General features: G+C 40.4%; 1 protein-coding gene across 1 annotated transcript in view; it reads left to right on the plus strand.

The window, feature by feature from the left end:
• LOC115432219 (Down syndrome cell adhesion molecule-like protein 1 homolog) overlaps window positions 1-23,124 on the plus strand; it is an 85,495-nt gene that overhangs the window by 21,239 nt on the left and 41,132 nt on the right. Inside the window, 2 exon segments of the mRNA XM_030153096.1 lie at window positions 20,834-20,980; window positions 22,598-22,876. Of these exon segments, the coding sequence (XP_030008956.1) occupies window positions 20,834-20,980; window positions 22,598-22,876 (426 nt within the window).

Raw genomic sequence — 23,124 nt, forward strand, 5'->3', positions numbered from 1 at the left:
GCTGCATATGTCTCATTAGAAAAACAAACTGATATGAGCAATTTAAAAAGGAAATATTGCAGAGGATAAAAGCAACCCATTTAGAGCAACCATAGCTAGGAAGGAAAGTTAAAAACAAACTGCCAGTTGCATTAATTTATACGTTAAGATTCTTATCAATATCACATCATGAAGGTATTAAGCTTTAAAGGTAGGGTAGGATATGTTTTCCTGGAGCATTTTATAGTATATTGCTTAAAATCCCCTTCACATCCCGATTGCAACCAATTAATTAAATGCTCTAACACAAAAATAAAAAATTTTAGTCACCTGTGGAATGGACAGGACTGGAAAAAACACCATCCAATCATTTTAACCAACCCACTGAAATGACTGAATGGCGATATGTCTATCAAATTCAACTGCCATTTGTCCCTCCCCCTCCCTGCTCTGTGGGTACAATCTGGTACTCTGGAGGTGTGGCTTCGGGGGGAAGTCTGAATAAAGGGGTTTGGACTTCTGAATTGTGTATTTTCAAACTGTAGCTTGCTCGAACCATTTTTCCAGGATCTCCTACCCAACCTTTAATTGTGATTGTGCTTTCCATTGAATCATTTTGTTCTTGTTTGCCAATTTCAAGCTTGTTTCCAGTCAAAAGAATCCAAACTGGTTACATGGACCTACTCCTCTAATCGTATAAAATATCAAGTTCAATGTTTTTAGCGCTCAAATAACTCTCTGTTTGTTATAAGATGTCTAAAGCTAAAGGAGATTGTCTGTAGAACCCTTGTCTTCTCCCGTTTTTCCCATCCATATAACAAGGACCACGGGATCTTCTTGAACAATTGATTGGTCAGTAGTTAATGCTTTTATAATCTTTGATCCACAATCATAGTTATATTTGTGGATATGTTACCAAGATCAATAACCTTGGTACAAAGTAAACCACCGTGATACTCAAAAGGCAGGATTGAACCTGAAGATATCTTGGTAACCTTTTAATCTTACTTCATGATACAGGCCTGTGGTGTACACAAACACAATGATTTGCTATGAATCATCATCAAAGGTGCTAGATATTACTGTGGATAAATGTCAAATTCATTTAGACAAGTTAGATGCAGAGATTTTATTGTCTCCCTTTTTTCATGCAAACTCTGTTTACACTGAATACTGAAGCTCTCACCTTTTGTAGCCACATTCATGTACATCTGCATTTAAGTATTCTAAGATCTTATATTTTTGTTTTTTTTTTTACTCTCAATAACTCTTGTGGTATTTCATCCTGAATGAACAACTGGTTTGCTGTGTACATGTAGGAGGTCATGGTATTTGTTGATAGGTAGTTTGAGGAGTCTTTTTTTATTGTTACTCTGAGACAAAGGAACCACAAACCAAAAATGTACTTCATTACAGTAGGAGAGTAGTTGTAATTTGTCACTTCTGTCCCTTGTGAAATCCAGAGGAAGAAAAAACATGGGGTCCAAGCACACCGTGTACTACTGAGGCCTGTTAAAGACTCATAAATAATTCTATGGCCTGGTCTTGATCCTTCAGCCCTAAGGAAATCCCACAGCTGACCAGAGAAAACACACAGGACACATCTTAGACTTGACCTTCTACTGTAAACTCACTCACTGCCTCTACTCTCTCTCTCTCTCTCTCTCTCTCTCTCTCTCTCTGTCTCAGCTCTGTAGGGATCGGCTTAGCTTCCACACATCCTCAATGATAAATAAATGTTTCGCTTTGTCTCCTCATCAATAATGCAGACTTACTTTAAGTGCTGCTGTGGGGGCTTACATTCTTTGTCTTTTCCCCTCTGTTGTTCACTCTCTCAATTCTTCCCCCACCTCTATCCCTCCATCTGATAGAGGAGTAGAGGGGAAACAGAGAAAAGCACTCTGAATCTCCTCGGTCTATCAGAGCCTACCTGTGGCTTCGTGAGAGAGTAACAAAGGTTTACCTGAGCAACAGGAGAAAAAGAAAAGGAAAATACAGGACTGCAAGGTTTTTATCCTACTTGTTAACTTACTAAAGAAATAAGTTACTCATGTAAATGACAAGACTGGTAATATCTTTAGCTTAACAATGTCCTCTATAGCAACCTCAGTGACTTGATTGTGTTTCTGTTGTTCTGTTTTGTATTCATTTTGTGGATGTAGGGATGGGCATTATAAAATATGTTTTTTTCCCTAACTATACCCAGCATTAAACTCTTTCATTTGTTGTAGTTACTGGAAGTCATTCACTGTAAAAGCATCAGGGACTGCACATGTGATTGCACTTTAAGAAACTGTTTCAATAAAAGCAGAAAAATAAAAAAAAGAAGCAAAGAAAGTGAATGCTTTCACGACACAAAGGAATCACCTTGATTCTGCAGTAATACTGTAGTGACACATCTATATAATGTGCCTCACTGAATGTGTGTGTATATGTACACGTTATGCATATGTAAATCTGGTACAGTATATGCTTGTGTGTGAGCCTCCTGTACTTTCAGTGGAAAATAGAGAATTGTATATTGGACTGAAAAACTGTTGCTAGTCGAGAATTGTAAGAGCATGTTTTTCTCCTAAAAAGGAATTCTAAAACTGTAACTGTAAGATGAACTGCCAAATTTCTTCAAGACATTTATAAAGCAGGTATCAAAAGGTTGATAGCAGTTTGTCAAATGCAGTCCAGTAAAGTCTAATAATGGGGAAAAGATGTGAAATATTTGATGCAGAGGTGTAACAGATTAGATTTTACATGAAGTAAATCTATGCAAAATGCAAACAAATTCACAATGGAAACTCATATGAGCACAGCTCTCCTTTGAAGGGGAAGGAGTGGATGCATGGGAGAAATATGCATAAAGATATTAGTTTTTTAATAACAGTATACAGTGATGATTCCTGGAATAACCTGATGAAATTCCTCTAAATGATCAGTGAATCAGTTGATGTACGTATATAGTCAGGTTGATGCAAAATATTAACAAATTGCCTTTAAACAAACTATAAAATTAACAACAGTATGGTGCAGATAAGCCTTTTCCTTCTTTTCACCCTGTACATTTTGATAATGATTATCTGTACGCCAACCTGACTTTGGAGTTTTTAGAAGGTGCATCCATTTGACTGCATAGTATTATATTAGTACCGTCTTGTCAGAGTATGGCAGGACACTATACGTACCCATTTGTGTGAGTGTGCTTCTGTTAAATGTAACTTGACAGTAAAATGCCTAGAAGAGTGTGTCAGCATTTGATAGAACAGGCGACTGTATCTGTGTGTCATTGTGGTCCATGAGTTCCTGGGGAAGGAGGTGCTGTATATCTGATGTGATGTGCAGTGTATGCTGTGTGTCACAGCAAAACAGCTGTTCTTGTATTGAGCCGATGGGCACCTGTGTGTGTGTCTGTGTTTGTGTCCTTGTATGTGTAAGGGGCAGACTGCCTTGTATCACTGTCACTCACAGAGACAGAGAAAGACACTGATGTTGTTGCACACTGACATTTATCTGACTCCACTGTCCTTAACTCTTACCCTGCTCCAGGCAGATATATGCGTTCTTGTATGTCGTACAGTCATATCATATCATTCCATGGCACCTAAACTCTGGCCTAAAGCCCATTCCTCTCCTTACTGATCATTTTACAGCTTTCTGGCTATTGCTTCCATCTCTCCTTTTCATAACCCCCCAATAGTCTGGAATTAAGGTACTTCTGAAAATGAGTACCTTCATTCTTTGTGATTTTGTTTTGTTTCAGTATGCAGCTACAGGTTTTGTTTTTTGTCTTTTAGGTCAAGTCAACCTTCCGTCTATAACTATTTTGTTTTTCTTCAGTTTTTCTTTATTCAGTATTTCTACAAATCAACCTCAAATCAAATTGTGGCCATTAAAGAAGAAGCACTTCAGTTTTAGAAGACAGATTACTTTTATTTTATTTGGTTAAAATGGCTTGGAACCAACCTCAGCTTTCATTAAGGATGTCCCGATCCAGTCTACAGATCGGTATTGGCTGCCGATCTGGCATTTTTTTTTTAGAAGATCGGATCAGATCGGATTTAGTCACGAGATTGGGCCGATCCAGGCCCGGTTGAGGAAGGAAGGAGGGAGGGGGGGACATCCTGCCCCCTCAAATTAAGGTTTCCAGAGGTAGGGAAAACCTGCACAACAGAGGGAGGCTTAGAGGAACTAGTAAAGCTTCTATAAGTTTCACTTTCACTCTGCACTTGTACTCATTCTGAGGTCTGGTTGTGATGTGCGAGTTGGGCTTTTTTTTCAACCCACGGGGTTTTTGTGGAATTATTTGACCTGACCCAACCCACCCCGCAGATAAACTGACATTCTTTTGACCCGCCCCAACCTGACCTGTGAGGAACCCGCTTCACATCACTGACGCATGGCAGCGAATGCACCCCCATATAATACCTGGACGGACCTGTCCATAGACGCCCTACAGTAGTGGCAAATATAAAGTTCTAATTTGTCCCACCGTATGAATTTGGAAAATGCAAAAATTATACTAAAGTTATTAAGAGTCAAAGGTGTCATACTTGTTCAGGTTCCACATTCAGCCCAATTGTGATCTCCAGTTATAATAACATTATAACCTATAAATAATGACTCCAAATGTAAATCAGAGTTTCATTGTAAAAACTCCATATTGGATTGGTATTGGATTGGTATCAGTAAAACTAATCCCCCAAAAAATCGTATCGGATTGGAAGCAAAAAAATCCAGATCGGGAAATCACTACCTTTCATATTGTATATATTTATTTAAACACAAGCTTGATATTAACCCAGGAATGACAGCTGCTGGATTGTTGCCTTTATCATCATGTTCCTGGCCTTTTGGCAACACAAATCTGTTCTCCTAGGCAAGGGTTTGTTGGTCACAACATAGCTTTAACTGTAGCTGATGTGATGTGAATGTGTAATTATGTTTTTATTGTGCCACCAATGTCATTAAAAGCAGGCCACAAAAACATTGGTTTATTTTGATAGAGACTATTCTAAGTAATAATGACTTTAGGCTAAACAGCTAAACAGGGCCAGTCATCTGCCCTCAAAGTCAACCCCCTGGCCATTATTATGGTCACACAAAGGGCTTGATGTTTACCTGAAATGAGTGGAACTGTAGAGGAATATTCTGTAGTTTGTGCTCTACTTCTGTTACAAAAACTGTCTCTGATGTTGTTATGCTCTGAATTCATGGGGTTAGGCCATGGTATGCATACACACATGGCTGTGCACACATGCAGTCAGCAGTCATGTTCTGCCAGCGCTCCTTGTAATCCCTCAGACAAATTACAACGTCTTCTCCTCCTCTTTTCTCCTCCTCCTCCTCCTCCACCTCCCTCGCTCTACTCTCTCCTTCCAGCTGCAATTGGATTTGGATAAAGATGGCTTTTCCTTTTCTTCTCTATTCTTCCCTGCTTTGGCTAAAGAGGGATTTGCCCGGGGAGATTACACACAAACACACACACGCGCACACACATATATACACACACACACACACACACACACACACACACACATGCACACTCGCTGACTGCGGCGCGGAGACATTGCATTTGAGGAAAAACATCTTCACTAACAAACAGCCCCCCCCCCTACACCCCTCCCCTCCCTGCACTAAAGCAGCGAGCTCCATAGCCAGAGGTCAACAACCTCTCTTGCCACTGCCGTCTTTCACTGCTTTGCTTCCTCATCTCTCCCACACACTTGGGCTCTATGACAATTTAACTCTTCTGTGCTACTTTTTCTCCCATACCCCTTCTTTCTTCTGTGCGTTTCCGTTTCATCTTCCTCTCCACCTTCTTTATTCATTCGTCTTTTCCTCCTCCTTCATCTCATTATTGCCCTCAGTGCTCCTGTTTAAGTCAGAGGAGATGGCCTTAGCGCACTGTGATGTTAACTCCGCGCCCCCCATAGAGCACTGCTCTGAGAGAGCAAGTTTGACCTCCTGTGAGGCCAGTGTGAGCAGCTACACTTATTTAATGGACAGTGTGGGTTTGTACTTTATTTGTATGTGCATGTGCTTAAGTTGTGTTGAAGAATCTTAACGAAGGGAACTCCAACAGAATGACTGTGGGAGCAGAGCCATTTTCCATAGTGCAATGTAGTATGAATAGTATGGAGCTATTACCAAACGCTGCGCCCTTAAGGACTAATTTGTGCATGTGTGTATATGGGGAGAGGGGGTTGGTGGTGTGACTGAATAATTGAAGGGTGGAGACAGCAGATGGTCTTTAACCCTGAACCTCAGACAAGACAACAATCAATATTTAAGCATAAAAAGCATGATACACTACACACACACACACACACACACACACAGACACGTGCACTGTATTTAAACTCAGTTACACATTTTTATGAGAGACAGTACATGGCTGTCAGTGTTTATGATATATGGAGTGTGTTTTTCTGCACACCAAGGGAATTCGTACTTCTGTGTGCAGTGCAGTAGCAGGAGTCTATACTGAAGACATTGTATGTGTGTGTTTTTTGCAAGTAATTTTTGTTAGTTTAGATTCCCTGGGTTGTTTTGGCATGCTTATGACCAGAATGCAAAAATGTATGAGAATTGTTTTGTACAGGCAATTGTTTCTATGGAAATATGTTGCGTTAGTGTGTGTGTGTGCAGGGGTGCACTTCATGTGTTTTGAATTGCACAGACAGTTGGTAAGACCAACAGTGTCTTCCATTTCTCTCCCCTCTCTCTTTCTCTCTCTCTTCCTCCCTGGGCCACCAGTAGTGGTAATGGGGAGGGACCTGTCAGCTCACTTAATGCAGCTAATGTTTGCCTGCGCCTGGGGACACGAGCACAGAGACACACACAGTCCTGACACACACAGCGCTCCGCTCTCTCCCTCTGTCACCACTCTGTCACATTCCTTCTCTTCTGCCTCCCTCCTCCTCCTCGCCTCCCTGCATCCCTCATTCTCTTCCAGCTTCTTCTCCTACACTGTACTGCACCCAATCTCTTTATATTTTTTCAGCTTTGTTTTCCTCACAGCATGAAGCATTTTAGACTATAGCTATTATAATCACCTTTGACTACAGTGTGTGCCTTTGTCATTCTAAATGTCTACTTCTTTGAAAAAAAATCCTGCTGTAATGCTTTAATGAAAATTATAGCTCACTAATTTTACTCAGTATAAGTTGCTTACATGAAAACACTGTGATTTTTGTTTGTTGTAAAGAAGAATCAGAGGCTGGTTAGAACAAAAGTGTGAATGACTGATGATGTTTTTTGTACTTGCTTTCTTTTCTTTATGAGGGATTTGAGAGAAAAGAAAGAAAGATAAATAAAACATTGTAAGCTTTATCCTTTAAACCTTTTTAATAATAGTGGAATTTTGCAAAAATTCATTTTGGTTGTGTGCTCTGACCTCTTTTGTGTCTTATAGGCAGAATACAAGTAAAAAAGAAAAAAAAAGCCAGACATTTTGAATGCAACACTTTGCTTCACGCTTGTAAATACCACTACATCCAGGTTTCCTCCCGTAACTGAACATAACCAAATACAAGCCAATGGAGAGCGCAGGAAACAGCTCCAAGGACAAGCAGGGAAGCCTAATAAGAACAAATAGCTTATAGAAACAAAAAATACTTGTGCTTTCTTCCTCTGTTTTCCCTCCACCCTTGCTACTGCCTCCCTCCATCTATTCCTCCCCTACGCTCTGTCGCTCTGATGAATATCACCCAAGCAAATCAGAGATGCAGAGGAATCTCTTCCTCATTTCTCACCCCTCTTTTGCGTCTCCTTATCCCTTCCTTTTTCTTCATCCTCCCTCTGTTTCTTTGGCTTCCTCCTCTTTTTCTCCCTACCCGATTTCCTTATCTACTTTCCCTTCCTCCCTCTTGCGTATGTGGATCTCATTCTCTCTCATTATGATGATTTGAGGTTCAGCTTCAGTTGCTGGCCCATTAAAACCAAGCAGCAGTAGCAGCAGGAGCAAGCCTTGCTTTTCTTTATACTGCAGGCAGACAGCCAGGCAGCCTCATAAGATGGCCTCTACTCTGCATACCGCATTATAAACTGAAATACAAAAATGGCCCATGTCTGTTCTGTTCTTGTATCCAAATAGAATATTTTGGAGCGTTCTTGTGAAGCAGACATAGTTGTACAAACAGGCTTGCTGAATGACCTTGGCAAGTGCCACCTATAGCCAAACTGCTATAACTCAGTGCCAGCCCTTGATGAGACCTCCCATTCTTTCAGGAGGGATGTACAAGGATTGGACAGCAGACACAATGAGAGAAAGAGAGTTTCTGATGTAAAACCTAGATTTTGATAAGAGGTGGGATACAGCCAGGGGCCAAGAGATTGACAAGGCTCTTTTATGCTCTCCTGCTCTGTTTTCCATTCTTGGATCCTTATGTATCTGTACCCTGAGAGTTCTTTAGTGTTATCATTAGGAGAGATCTGCAGCTATTGTAAACCTGTGATACAGTAACCACAGTCATTCAAATAAACTCAGACCGACAGAAAAAATGCAAATATAATGTGTATGACATTAAATGTAAGGTCAATGCCAACACCATAAGTGACTGTTTTCATTATTATGCCCATTATTCATTGAAGAACAGAAGAAAAAAAAAATCCATTGTGGTACATAAATGCAAATGTTTTGTAAGGTCTATAGAAAGTGCATAGACAAGTGGCCTTGGTGGGACCTAATAAGAAAGATGTGAGATGAGAAAAACAAGGTAAAGTGGTTGAATTGCAGTACTTTAAAGATGTAATATGTGAAATTTCTCACTTGTTTTTCTCATTTTTCCCCTCCTAGAGAGTAAATGAAGAGGGAGCAGTGTTGGCAAGAACAAACAAATGAATGATGCATAAATATTACCAGACCTTTGCACAACATTGCAGGAAGATTCTGAGTGAATGCTTTCTCCCGTCTGCAGTGGCCAAGAACTCTGTGTAGCTCTGTGTGTATCTATATAGTCCACCCTTGTGTTGTGTCTCGAAGGCACACACCTTCACTAAGTCAAGTGGAAAGCATAGAGAACAGCCATGTAAGCAGGGCCACTACTTTAAAAAAAAAAAAAATAGAGTTGCAGTCTGCATATCCTGCACAGCATCAAAGTAAAAAATACAGACTGAGGGCAGTGTATTTGCAGGTTAATCCACTGCTCCTACTTCTAGTGTAGGAGTCTGTACTTTGATTTTTTAACTAAAATCTTGCATAACTTGCCTTTAAACTAAAAGAGAATAAGAATTAAGGATTAGACACAATAAGCATAGAATGATATGTCATGAAAGACACAAATATACTGTCTCCTTCATGATGTATAAATGTAGCCTTCAGACTGTGGTAATCCTAGTAGTTTTATTTTGTAATATTAAACAGCAATTTTGTTGACCGATAAATTAGACAGATTCAATTTACTAACAGGGTCAAAACCTTTTAAATTAATTTCATTGAATAGGATTTGATGTGTAATTTAAAGCCAGGAGAGCTGTAGTTGGGTCAGTAACATCACTGGCAGAGAGGAGGTGCAGGGGTACAGCATTTTCCGCAAGGAAACCAGAAAGGTGTAGCAGATAAGGTGGTTTTTAATCTATGCCCTTCAGCCAGAATTATCATTGGCTGACAGAACAGCTGGGAAACTGAGTGAGTTGATCAGATAACAACTGTGAGGCGAAGACCTGGTGGGATAAGGAAATTAGAACAATAATGGTCTTCCTGCTTCAACTTATGTTTCAAGTTTTATTAGGCTGGTGAGTTTTCTGGTGACAGGGAGGTCTTTGAACTTTGGTTAAGTAAGAAATATTTGGGTAATGAGGCTGTAATTGGGATTCATTCTTAAAGAGTTATTCTCTTTCAGCGTATTTTTACTAATACTTATTTGCTTCATAGATTGCTTTCTTGTCATTTGTTGAACATAGACTACATTTATATTGTTATATATCTGAAATACTATCTAAAAAAGTTCAAAATTTTGGCTCAAGCATAAATAAAGCCAAACTGTTTTCAGTGACTTATATAAATATATTAATGGCTGTGTGTTTTTCATCTATTTGTGTCATAAAGTTTCCTTTAATTTTAGATTTTAGACCTAGACGTAAATTATTTTACTTGGCACATCCACTCAGTGTCATTTTTCTTCTTAGCCTAACATTATATATTTTCTTGCACATTTTGGTACCGACTTTATTTGTGAACATCTCCATTGGCTTGTTAACAGATGTAGCAAAAGCCTTATAACAAATTGTAAGGTCATCTTTTCTAATACCTTGATTCTAACACTGCCAGTGCCTAACTGATTTTTTTTCGTTCTGCAATATTTTCTACTTATTTTTTCCCACTACTCTCACTCCCAACATAGTGTCTTTATTATGAATACTTGCTATAGTGTAAAGGCCAGTGGTAAATTGTGTGTGTCTAGTGGGCTGCAGCTATCTGTAATGGTAAATGGGATGTAGGACAGTCAATAAATTTAGCAGTATCAAAGCCCAGCAAAGTGAAAGAAACATGGTGTTTATTGAACCGTTTGCCAACAGTGGCTGTGGATTGTTGTACTGTGGTGCTGTTAAGCATGCTTATCTCTGAGAATCACCCATCACTTTGCCATGGGACACTGGATCAGCTGACAAGACCACAAGGCACGCCTGACTAGCCACTCTCTTTGCATGCAGGCTGGTGCATGTGTGTGCCTACACATACATGGACTTGCAATGGGAACTTTGTGCTTGACTGCTCGTGTAAGTCTACATATGCTGAGAGTTGTATGTTTGTGTGACAAGGAGACAAAAGAATTCCCAGGCAAGGGATTGTGAGATGAGATGAGATAGAAAATCTGTACATGACTGAACTGTACCTTTGCTGATCAGTATCCTCTTCATCATCCCTGAGATCTTTCCCCTCTCTTTTCCTTCCAGCCCTCAATCTGTCTTCTCTCTCCTTTCACTTTCCTCCCTTTTCTCTCTCTTTCTCTCTCCTCTTCGTCTCTTTTTTATGTTCCCTCCCCCTTGCTCTGGCAGTGACATTGGGCTAAAGTGGGACAGAGTGTAGGGGGGCAGTGAGGCAGAAGAGACATAGAGACAGTCGGGCAGGGAGGGAGGGAAAGCTGCTGTGCCCCCCCAAGCATGTACCTCTGGCACTCCTGGCCCCTCAGGCCTCCTCGCAACGTCTGGGGGACCCGCTTTTAGCATGTCACCACTACTCCACTCCAATTTGCAACATCTGTCTCTGCAGCTCTTTTGCTTCCCATCATCCCTCATTTCGTTTTCTTATGTTGGCTCCTCCTCCTTCTCCTCCTCTTCATCCACTTTTGGGTCTCTGTCGCCAAGATGCCCAGCAACAGCGGTGAGGGTGCATCATCACGGTGGCGCAGGCGAACAAGGGAAGCCAGGGAAGGAATGCGTAGGAGAATGGCAGGCCTTCTCCCTCCCTACCTCCCTTGTCCCCCTCCCTCCTTTTCTTGCTCCTCACATCCGCCTGCCATGCAAGGTGCACTCATCCGCACACAGGCCTTGCTCCCTGGTGACCTGCTGCTCCCTGAGATTCAGTATGTGTCACTGTGGCGCTGCTTACACGCTGTGGCACTGTAGTACTCCCACTGAGGACAACATGGCTTTACAAAGGGCAAGACATTATTGATTTGTGTGAGAGTTTATCACACGTGTACTGATCCTCTCTTTGCCTCTCTTCTCATACAGACTGACATTTGTGCATAGATGCTGCAGCATTGTACGTCTGTATTTACCCTATATATTTACAACAAATTCACACCAATATTTAAAAAAAAAATCTGTTCAAAAGCTTGTCAGACAATGCTTCTGCTTTCAGAAGATTGGTGATCAGTGTTTTCCCTGTTTGCCTTGTCTTCCTCTTCATAATAGATGACAGTCGCACAAAGCAGACCTGTGTGACTGTTCACACAACAATGTTTCTATGTTTTTGACATTAAAAATAAGGTCACAATTCACTGGAGCTGGTGCAATGTGTGCAATGTGGAGTGCGTGTTTATAATGCATTAGGTATGTCCTGTTAGCCTTCTCATGACTGGTGAGCATGTCTTTATCTATTATCTATGGGACTAAATAATTAAAGACAAAAGCGACACAATGCACCACATGTTGACAAGTCAGGAGTATGTGTTTGTGTTTTGTTGCCAGTGACCAAATGGAGGCCCAAATCAGTGTTGCAGGAGGCATTTTCTGTGTCTGCATGCTGTAATATAAAGAACAGAATTCTAACATTAAGGAGAAGCATGCAAACAATCTGAAAAGAGACAGTGGAAAACAGAAAGGGACATTTGTTTCACTCCTGCTGCTTTTATTTCAGTGTGGTCTTCTGTCTCTTCCGGCTTTCTAAAACGCTTCATCTCTCCATCCAGAAATCCATCCCTGCCTCCATCTTGGTGCTTGAATATTTATGGACAGTCAAATTAAGGTTGCCTTAAGTGTGGTAGTACCCGTAATAGAGCAAAAGAGACTGAGATGAAGTATAAGAAGGTGGGCTGATGATGAAAACCAACAGATTATAAGATTTCTCCTTCATTCTATTTCTTTTGGTTTGGATGAGTGCATTTTTCCATTTCCTTTTATTTGTTTTTCTTTTTCCTCTCTCTCTCTCGTCTCAAGCATGAGTTGTTCATAGAGGTTGAGGGGTGTGTGGGTGTACGGGGTGTCACCTTCTAACAACAGATATAGAAAGAAAAATAGAGAGACAGCAGCAGGAAGCAGAATAGAGGTAGAGAACAGAGAAACCAAGGAAACGGATAGATATCGAGAGGGAGAGAAAGGGAAAGACAAAGAAAACAGGAGACTTTAAATACAGCAAGTGGCATTTGATGGTGAAGCATACCTTTCTAATGAGTTTAATAGTCCTCTGCATACCTATTCTCAGATCACTGCATCACGCTGAACCTGAAAACAGCCGGAACAGGTAGGAGAGGAGGATGAGAAGGTCAAAGGTTGGGGCTGAAAAAAGCAAAACACTTGTATTGAGATAAGAATAGACTCAGTGTGTATCTGTATTTCCTCTACAATTATTCTCTGGTAACCACATGTGTCCCGCATTCACAGAGAGACAAATAGTCAAATCCTTTGAAAATTCACACAACTCTCCTTTATTAACCTTCTTCTGTTATTTTGACATAACCTCTCACCAGTCCTTATGCAAGCTTTTGTCTCTGATTGAGTCAAAGGAAGTGGCAGTAATATGCTGTCCTTGTGGCTCTTTCTATGTCTGGCTTGTTCTCACTAGCACTTAACTATTATAGACTACTTTGAATGTGAATAGAGAGGAGATAGGAGCAAGTGTCATTCAATTCATACGAGAGAGAGCGAGAGAAACTCAGATGGGGAGAGAGCCTATTGTCGCTAGGTGTAGATTTCCTTTTGTCAAACACATGCCAATTCGTCAGACCCAACAGAGGAGAGGAGAATAGGAAAATGATAGCAGCAGAGAAAAGGATGAAGAGAGAGAGGGCGGGTTGGAAGAAGGGAGAGTAACAGAGGAGGAGGGGATGGTATTGATTTGACACTCGGGGAATCACACCCCAGCTCTGTTCATTTTCATTCATCTGCCCTTGTAATAAGGGTGTTAATATGGCAGGTAGGAGAGGAGGGCAGGAGGGGGATTTAGAAGGATGAGAACATTTTATTAGAATCCAATCTTTATTATCCTTCACCCCTGCCCACCTTTGTGACCTTACACATATGCATGCACCGGTGCACATGCATGTGTTTAGACACACATAAATGCACACATGTACACACTAATGCTCTGGATGTGAGTGGAGGTGGGGGTTAGGGCGTTAATTATATGTTGGGGCTGAATGGACTCACAGTTGCGCAAGTCATATTTAATGTAGTATGTGTGTGTGAGTGCATATGTATGATGCAGGCAGGGTGCATAGATATGAACTGCTCAAATGAAATAGCTTTTAATAGGCCTTCCCATGTCCTCCTTGAAAATCAGTCATAATGGGCCCATGGTAATTATCAAATAAATTAGCCTGGGGAAGGAGTGGAATAGGAGGAGGGAGGGTTCAAGACCAATTCCTTTCATTTGGTTTCACTCTGAAAATCATCTCGTGCTAGTTTGTTGTAAAAATTGCAAAAAAACTCATAAGTGGAAGTCAATTTTTTCCTGTTATGATTACTGTAATACATTTGAGCTGTTAAAATATAAACTAGTAGCTTTTGTACATTACTATGCCATGTGTATTTTTGTCAGACTGTGTCAGACTATTGTACATTTTTGCCATCATATGTGTATGCAATCTCCTGTTTCATTACTTGTGTTTTATGGGTTAGTTGGGGTCAGTTTCACAAACATGCTGTGATTTCAGGCTCTTCCACAAAAAAGATGTCCAATGTGAATGAAATATTGCAGTATCTTTGGTTATGGCTCCACAATGATGCTCATAAATCCCTCAAGAGAGAAATGCTACATTCAGAGATAGTCTGGAATATACTTCTGACCATGTCAGGAGTGAAAATTGCTATCTACTAACAAACAAACAGGAATGCAACATGAAATGACACACTCATTAGTAATGCAAATGAAAAAAAAAAGACTTTTCACACCCTATCTTAGTAAAATCCACATCCCAGTGAACATCTATGATATTGCTAAAGCAGCCCACACCTCAGTAGATGTTATTATCATACTGTATAGACTTCAAATTTGATGTTAAAGTTTATTAGGTGAATTTCACATAGTGACCGCAATAAACCTATTAAATTGCTCAAATTTCAGAGTCATAGGTTTTATTTGAATATATGTATCACTTTGTTATTCATATAATCTTTTAAAGTATCCATTCTAACTAAAATAACTGTAATACACACACAATGTATTTACAAGACTTTCTGTTTTTAGCAGCTCCAGTAGCTGTCCGTGGTACTTATCTGGTGCAGTTCTCCCGTGTAGCCCATCTCTTGTACATCAGACACCAGCACATCTTCATAATGACATAACAGTAACATAAAATATGACCATTGATTATAAAAGGCTTTATATCTGTTGCTAAAGTTAAGTTAATGTAAAGAAATATAAAGTTATTGGAGATGCATGTTTAAACCTCAGTCTGATATAAAGCATACTCCACAAAGTTTGGTATTACTATTGATGTCAGGTCTAAATGTTTTGTACCTGTTTAACAGAATGGTTTGTGTCTGTAATAGTCATGTTTTACACCTAAATTAGAAACTGAGGCTCTCATTCTTGGCTGCTTTGTGTTACTTTCTTGTCTTCAACAGACCTATTTGTTAATTTTCTGCACCGAACCACTGGCATCTTACAAACATCACATTTTCTTTACCATCTTTTTAATATTTTACAGACAAACTTCACCACCTTCCCATAGACTTGTGTTTCATTTCTGGATAATGTAGGACAGGCTATGAGCGTCCATCTATGTGTCCTACTCATACAGATGGAGAAACACTGGAAGGAAAGAAAAAAGAATCTGAAATGAAAAGTTGAATCAGGAGCAGAAGAATAAATAAAGAATGTGTAGGTGTACTCTACTGTCTGCTCAGCATTGTACCATCCTGTAGTGAGGATGCTCTACACAGAAGCACACACACACACTCACAATTTGTTGAGTGCACTCTGCAAACATGGATTGTGAGACAGTGGGAGGAAGGATGTGTAGATTGTGAGACAGAATGTGAGTGATGCGAAAGTGTGTGAATATTTGTACACACATGCATTTTTGAAAAGCTCATTTGGGGAACTGCTGGCCTGTATTGTACCAAACCAGTGGTCCATTTACCCCCAAAATCTGAAAAGCAAATCTTGACAATAAGTCTTCAACATCTATTTTTTGTTAAAAGGCACTGAGTGAAAAATAAAGTGATATGACGCAGAGAGAGATATCCTGAGCTTCTCTGTGGCCTATAGCCCAGGCCTGTGAATCAATTACAAATCCATTCAGCAGTTTCTCTCCTGTCCTCTGATCTCCATCGGCTTCATTTAAATGGCTGATTCTGTTTTTACCTCTAATGAAGGGTACTCTGTCGCACACACACAGACACACACATTCAGAGTACACACATACATGCAAAACACACATGAAACGCACACTTGCACATGTCGCTGTGTGCCACCGCAGCGCCCCCTACCCAGCTGTTGTCACGTGAGTGCACAGGCCCCTAGCAACAGCGAGCGAGAGAGTGAACAAAAAAGAGAGATCCTGGCGAGAGCAGGGGAGAGGGGAATGGGTAAAGTGAGGGAGAGAGAAAGAGATAGGAGGGAGGGGAGCCATAGAGCATTAATAAGTGATGAGTCCAACAGTGTGAATTGCTGTTAGTTAGCATTGCTGCAGCGCCGCCTTCATTTGCATGGCAGCACCAAGAACAAACCCCTTTACTTACACCATTTCCTTTCCAGCTCTGTTACTTTCCAAATCAGCTGCTTTCTCGCTTTCACTCACGGTTTTATCTATTTTTGTCTTTTTTTTTAATCTCTATGGTCAGGCCAGCATCTCAAAATATGTATATCTTTTCTTAGTTGCTCTCTTTATCTATCTTTCCTGTCTGATCTGTTCCTCTTCTCCTCCCAACCTCCCTGGTGGCTACATCCTTCCTACATTATCATTATCATCTTCTTTCTCATTGTTTGTCTCTTTATGATCTCTCATAATGTTATTCCCTTCTCCTCTATTTGATGATAATTTGGCGAAAATGGCATCCATATACTACGCTGGGATATATTTAGCCATGCCTTTCCTGCATCCCTTCATCTCCTGTCTCCATCTTTACCTCCTCCTCCATTTCTTCTCCCCTTCCCCTGCATGTCCCCCACCTAGCTCAAAGATGAGGGGTGTCCTCTCTCTAGGGGAACTTTGGGGAAGACGAGTGATGCTCCAGGGCTCCCTAATCCTTGTTTCATTGTGTCTCTCTTCCCTTCCCTGTCTCTCTGTCTCGTTATTTGCATGTATGTGTCTGTCTGTGGAATTTCTGGCATGCATGTGCACACACATGCACTCATGCACACACACATCCAACAGCAGCTTCACTCTGCACTTGGCTTGACTCCCCGCCTCAGGCAGATCAGCTGAACTGATTCCATTACTTACAGACCCCCCTGAAAGAGAAGGAAGAGGAGCACAGACTGGAAGGAAAAAGACAGAGATAGAAAGAGGTGGAGGGCAGAGGGGAGATTGGAGAAAGAGAGACTCGGAGTGGAGAATAGATGTCATGCAGATAGAAAAAAATTTTAAAAAGAAGTGAAGGAAGGGGTCAGGAAATAGGGAGGAAGTAAGGATATTTTACGCCTCCCTTGGGTGTGGGATAGACCTCAAAAAATCTTTTCCTGCCTCCCACAGCAAGAATGAAAATCAGACATAAATGCACATATATACACACGCTCAACAACAACAACAAACTCCTGGAGGCGTAGGCAGACTAGACGAGAATTGATCTCTTCTCCCACAAGGAGATGCTTGCAAGGGGAGAAAGAGAGAGGGAGGGAAAGAGAGACAGAGAAAGATGTAGAGGAATTGTTTTTGCCCATGTGTGGTTCTCAGGCCTGCAGGCCCCTCATCCCTCTCACTCTCACTCCCTCCTCTGTCACTCCCAACGGCATGTTTCTCTTTATCTCCCTAGCTCTCCCTCCATCAATCTCCATCTGCCGTCCTACTCCCTGTAGGGTCAGTCCTTCCTCTCCTCCGCTGCTTCTTTCCATTGCTGCCTGCACCCTCTCTGCTGTTTTAGGTGTGTCACATCTCCTCAGACAGCAGGAGAGCAGGCAGTGACTAGAAATTAAATATCAGGTAGAAAGAGCAACAGTGAAAGAGAGCATGTAAGGAGCAAGTCGGAGCAGTCAGTGGCAGAGAGACCAGAGTGAGTTATAAATGAATATTGCACTTTATCGGCCATGATTAGGCTTTGGAGCAGTGTGATGATTAATTGATTGTTTATCTGAAAACGTATCAGCAACATATTTGTTCAGCAATTAATCTTTAACCATGTGCCATGGGCTGTTGTCTTATGCTTTCTGTTTTGGCACCATAGTTCATATTAAGTTTTGAGTAATCCAAAACATGCAAGAAAGTATAACTGTAAATACCAGGTTGGACTTTTTTATGGACAAATTTCATGGATTTAAAAATGAACAGATTTTCCAAAAAATCAGTTAAAAGGAAAGGTAAAAGAAAAAGACAAATAGTGAGGAACTGTGAAATGATTTTTTTCTTTTCATTCGGCAGTGACTGCTTCTCATTAATGTCCTCTACACCAGTTTCTTTCTCTCCATTCTTAACCATTTCTGAATTTCTTACTCTACCCCCCACCCTTGTTCCCCCTCCACCCCTCCTGGTCTGTCTTTCTCTTTCCAGGCATGTTGTGACAGGGTGTAGCAGTGTGTTATACAGGGTTCTACTCACCAAGTGCATATTATCCTGTAAGGCTTAATACCCAGGTTGGAACAAAAGGGCAGGCTTAGAAATTACAGCTTACGTCGCTTAGCACTCAGCACAACAGTCTGACTCGCATGAAAACACATGTGTGTAAACTTTCACATATGCATGGAGATCCACAGTGTAAAACTAGTGTATATATGTAAATTCAGATAGTAACCATTGATGTTCACAATGCACACACATTGTAATACACACTTACAGATGTGAAGTGCAGATGCCCTGTACCATTCACACAGAAATATGAAAGGAGATGTCTCATTGATTGAATATTGATGGCAGTTCTTTATCATAAACATATCTGAATTTGTGTAGTTTATTCAACCACTTTGAATCACCTCATGTATTGATAATGAAGCAAATGGGCATCGAATGTGAGGTAATAAACATTTATTTAGTATATAACGTTTTAGGTTTACCACAAAATGTAAAGCCTTCTATCTCTTTATCAACATTTCAGTCTCGTTAGAGTGATAAAGCCTGTGTGTGTGTGTGTGTGTGTGTGTGTGTGCGTGCATGTGTGTGTGTGTGTGTGCGTGTGTGTGCGTGCATACATGCGTGCGTGTGTGCGTGTGCGTGTGCGTGTGTGTGTGTGTGTGTGTGCGTGTGCATGTGTGGCAATGAGCCAGGCCAGTCCTCTCTGTTTTAATAAATCTCCTTTGGATGGAGCTGTGCAGCCATAAAACGCATCGATTGTCGTTGCTCGCACTGTGTCAGAAGGAGACACACGCACACTTACACACACATTAGCTCAGTTATTGATACCAATATACACATCCCCATCTACATATGTTCATTGATACTCACGCATACAGAAAATCATGTATTGACTTTTTTGTGCAGATATGAAGAATTATGTGCATTTTTTAAAAAAGCATATCAGTCACAACTGAAAAGTCAAAACAATATCAAAAACACAATAATGTATAATATATTACTACTAATATGGACATATGTATGAATGAAAAGCTACTACAATTGAAGCTTAAATGCTGAAGTTGTTACACAATATCAGCCCCTTCGTTAGCAATTAAACACATGAAATTAGCAATAGATATGATTTAATATTAATTTACTGTGGTGCAACCGACCTATTGCTTGGAGCTGTGTGTGTGTGTGTGTGTGTGTGTGTGTCAGAGTTTCAGTGAATCACATGTATTTCCAGAATTCAGCTTCAGTGCACCTATGTTCTACTTAAGCTCTCTCTTGTCAACATTGTGAAAAGACATTGAAACATCATGTACAGCAAACAACAGCCTCCATTTTCACACACACACACACACACACACATGCACACGCACACACACATACACATAAACACACAGCAATGGCGTTCGCATAACCAAACAGTCTGCAATCTACAAAAAACTCTGAAGTGCACACTGTCTAAAATAACCCTTTGGGGGAAGAGATAACAAAAAGATTCAGAGAAGCAGAAAAAATCAAACATTGAAATACACTCTCCTCGTCCCTTTTTTCTCCATCTCTTCCTCTTCTTTCTTTTCTCACATACACACATATGAACATACTTACTTTAGTGACATGTAGATAAATCAGAGGCAAACCAAGCAGTCACTGATGTGAATTGAAAATGACGCTAATCTGCTGTTACCATAACACACACAGACGCATCAATTATTAATACCTACAATAACTCGGCTCTCTCTTCTCTCTTTCTCTTTCTCCTCATCTGTCTTCTTCTATTGTGAATATGTGACTGGATGGATGGGACACAGTATGTTAAAAGCTCCCATGTGTTCACCTAAGTGCTGTGGTAGGGCCTTTTGAAAGATCTATATTCTAGTCCTCTCATTTTTTCCTCTTGGAATCAGTGATTTCTCTGTAAATGTTCTCGAGTTGTGTCAGGAGGGTCTTATGATGGAGAGGCTGGCATCCAGGAGATTCAGAAGTGGCTCATCTGGCACGACTTTTGCTTCACTCGACAGCAGTTTTTTTTGTTGCATGCAATATGTAGAGAAAGGAGAAATATGGTGGCCCTGACTGTCATGGATTCAGAGAGGTTATAAATATCTTAGAACATATAGAACTGTGAATAAAACTTTAAAAGAAATGCAGGCATCTACTACTGGATCACACTGGGCAGATGATTGTCTCCTGTTTCTGACATAAACAGCCAAATTTTGATCTGCATACACCATCGATGGGTATCCTTTAATGTGATGCATTTAGTTAATCTGTGTCTGTCTGAAGTGAAATGAATGAAAAATATAATGAAAATGTTTGTGTAAAGAAATGACAAATTCAAAATGACACTACTGGTGTTAATATAGACATTTTCAGATTTGTCATTGCACACATGAATAATGACACACCTCTAATAACCACAACACCTTTTAATGCAAATGGTATGCCTTTATATTCTGTTATTTGTTATTCAAATATGGCGACTAATGTCCGGTATCCTCACCTTCTACCTGTTCTCTTTCTGTTTCCGTTGACCTCCACAGGTAACCGTTTCTTCCTGACCTCATTTGGCGCTCTGTATATCTCAGAAGTGCAGAAGGAAGATGCTCTGTCCACCTACCGCTGCATCACAAAGCACAAGTACAGTGGAGAGACTCGTCAGAGCAACGGAGCTAGGCTCTCTGTTATGGGTAAGAAGCAAGTGACCGTATGTTTGCACAGGTAGTTACACATATAGGACGTCACAGAAGTAGTATTTAGAAAAATATTACTAAAGTAAGAAAAAGCAATGTAAAGCCCTGGAGTAAAAATCCAGGTTAAATAAAAGTATTAGTATCGGGTATCCAGGCCTGATCTAGTAACATATATGAGATTTTCAGATTTGTAATACTGAAACATGAGTAGGTACCATCTGGAGCTAGTTTGAAGTATTATGTAAAGTTTTATATACAGGAACACTAGACAAATCTACATAAGTGTTCAGGAGATGATTAATGGGGCAGGAAAGAATTTAAAAAAAAAAACACATCTATTTTAGTATTTGGACTTGGCTAATTATTGATTTTGGTAAGATATTGTGTGATGTGGATTTTATTAAACTGAATTTATTGTAATGAAATAATGTTAGAAGTGTAGAGGGAAGAATTCCTATTTGATGGAGCTGTTAACAGCTTTTAGACACCTGAAATGTAAGCAACCAAAGTGCAAGAAACGCTTATTGTATTATCCACTCACTCTATCATCTTAGAAGTACACTATGTAATAACTAAAGCTGTCAAATAAATTTAGAGGAGTCAAAAGCACAAGCAGAAGCTGAAGCAAAAAGTAGTAAACTAGTAACTCATTAACTAAAGTAAACAATCTAAGTAAGATAGTTTGAAGTAGTATATCCAGTTTTTTTTTGTTTTTTTTTTTACACAGACGCTAGATAAATTGAAATAGTAATAGAAAGTATAATACAACTGCCTCAAAATAATGCACGCTTACATTACTAGCCTAAATGCAATTATTGCTCTAATATATTTTATTATTATGTTATCACTAGCTGGGCTCCAGTATGGAAACAAATAGAGCAAGCTATTATCAGTAATTAATTATTGTCCTTAAACAAGAAATAAAATATCTTAATTTCCCGTCATGCAGTGTGGTACTGTGCTTCCTGTCAACCATCATGGGCAGAGCATTGTGTTTGTAAGGCTATTGTATTCCAAAATTGCTAATATCTTTCAAATATTGGTCCTATCAACTTGCCGAGAAAATTAATGTGGAGATGGACTGAACTGTAGATACCAAATTGGGTAGGCAGGTAGGTAGGTAGGTAGGTAGACAGACAGACAGACAGACAGACAGACAGACAGACAGACAGATACTTTATTAGGGAGGGAGGGAATTTCAAGGTCTGTAGGGACTGAAGGTAGTAGATGTGGCGTTCCTGTTTTAACTTTATTTCCCATCATGCAGCGTGGTTCTGCACTTATTGTATTCCAAAATGACTAATATCTCTGAAAATATGGGTCCTATCAACTTGCCGAGATATTTAATGTGGAGACGGGACTATTCCTCAACCGTGGGTACCAAATTGGCCAGGTACAATGTCTCAATTTGTCAGAATTGTGCCGATACACACACACACACACACACACACACACACACACACACACACATACACAGATGCTCTGAGCCCTTCTAGTATTATGATATAGATTACATTTTTTATTTTCTACCAACAATATGTTTCAGTGTGAACAACAGGTTATCTTTTGCATTGAGTGTTCCAACATAATAAATGATAACTGTCTCACCTGCAGACCCTACGGAGTCCACCCCATCAGTGCTTGACAGCTTCCAATCCGGTGAGGTGCAAATCGGGCACAGTGTAGAACTACCCTGCATCGCATCCGGATATCCAAACCCCACCATCCGATGGCTGAAGGATGGAAGGCCATTACCAGCAGATTCCCGCTGGACGCGGCGCATCACCGGCCTCACCATTTCTGACTTGAGGCTTGAGGACAGCGGCAACTACATCTGTGAGGTCACCAACAGCTTTGGCTCTAAAGAGGTGACGGGTCATCTCAATGTCATAGGTAGGTAAAGTGGAGAGGCAGCGCCAAAACCCACATCCTGCTCTGATCATAGATTACTGCTCACGGCTCTTTACATATCACTTTTGTACTTTGTCTTGCGCGCCGTGCTTCACTGACACCTGTGGATAGAGATGGACAGAAATAATGAATGACAGTACGGATGGAGACATCATTTAAGCTCTGCTGGCTCTGCCCTTGCCCTCCGTCACCTACACAAAACCCCGGCCCACTGTCAACTTGGTCACGCA

Source organism: Sphaeramia orbicularis, chromosome 13, assembly GCF_902148855.1.
Source record: "Sphaeramia orbicularis chromosome 13, fSphaOr1.1, whole genome shotgun sequence".
NCBI lineage: Eukaryota > Metazoa > Chordata > Actinopteri > Kurtiformes > Apogonidae > Sphaeramia > Sphaeramia orbicularis.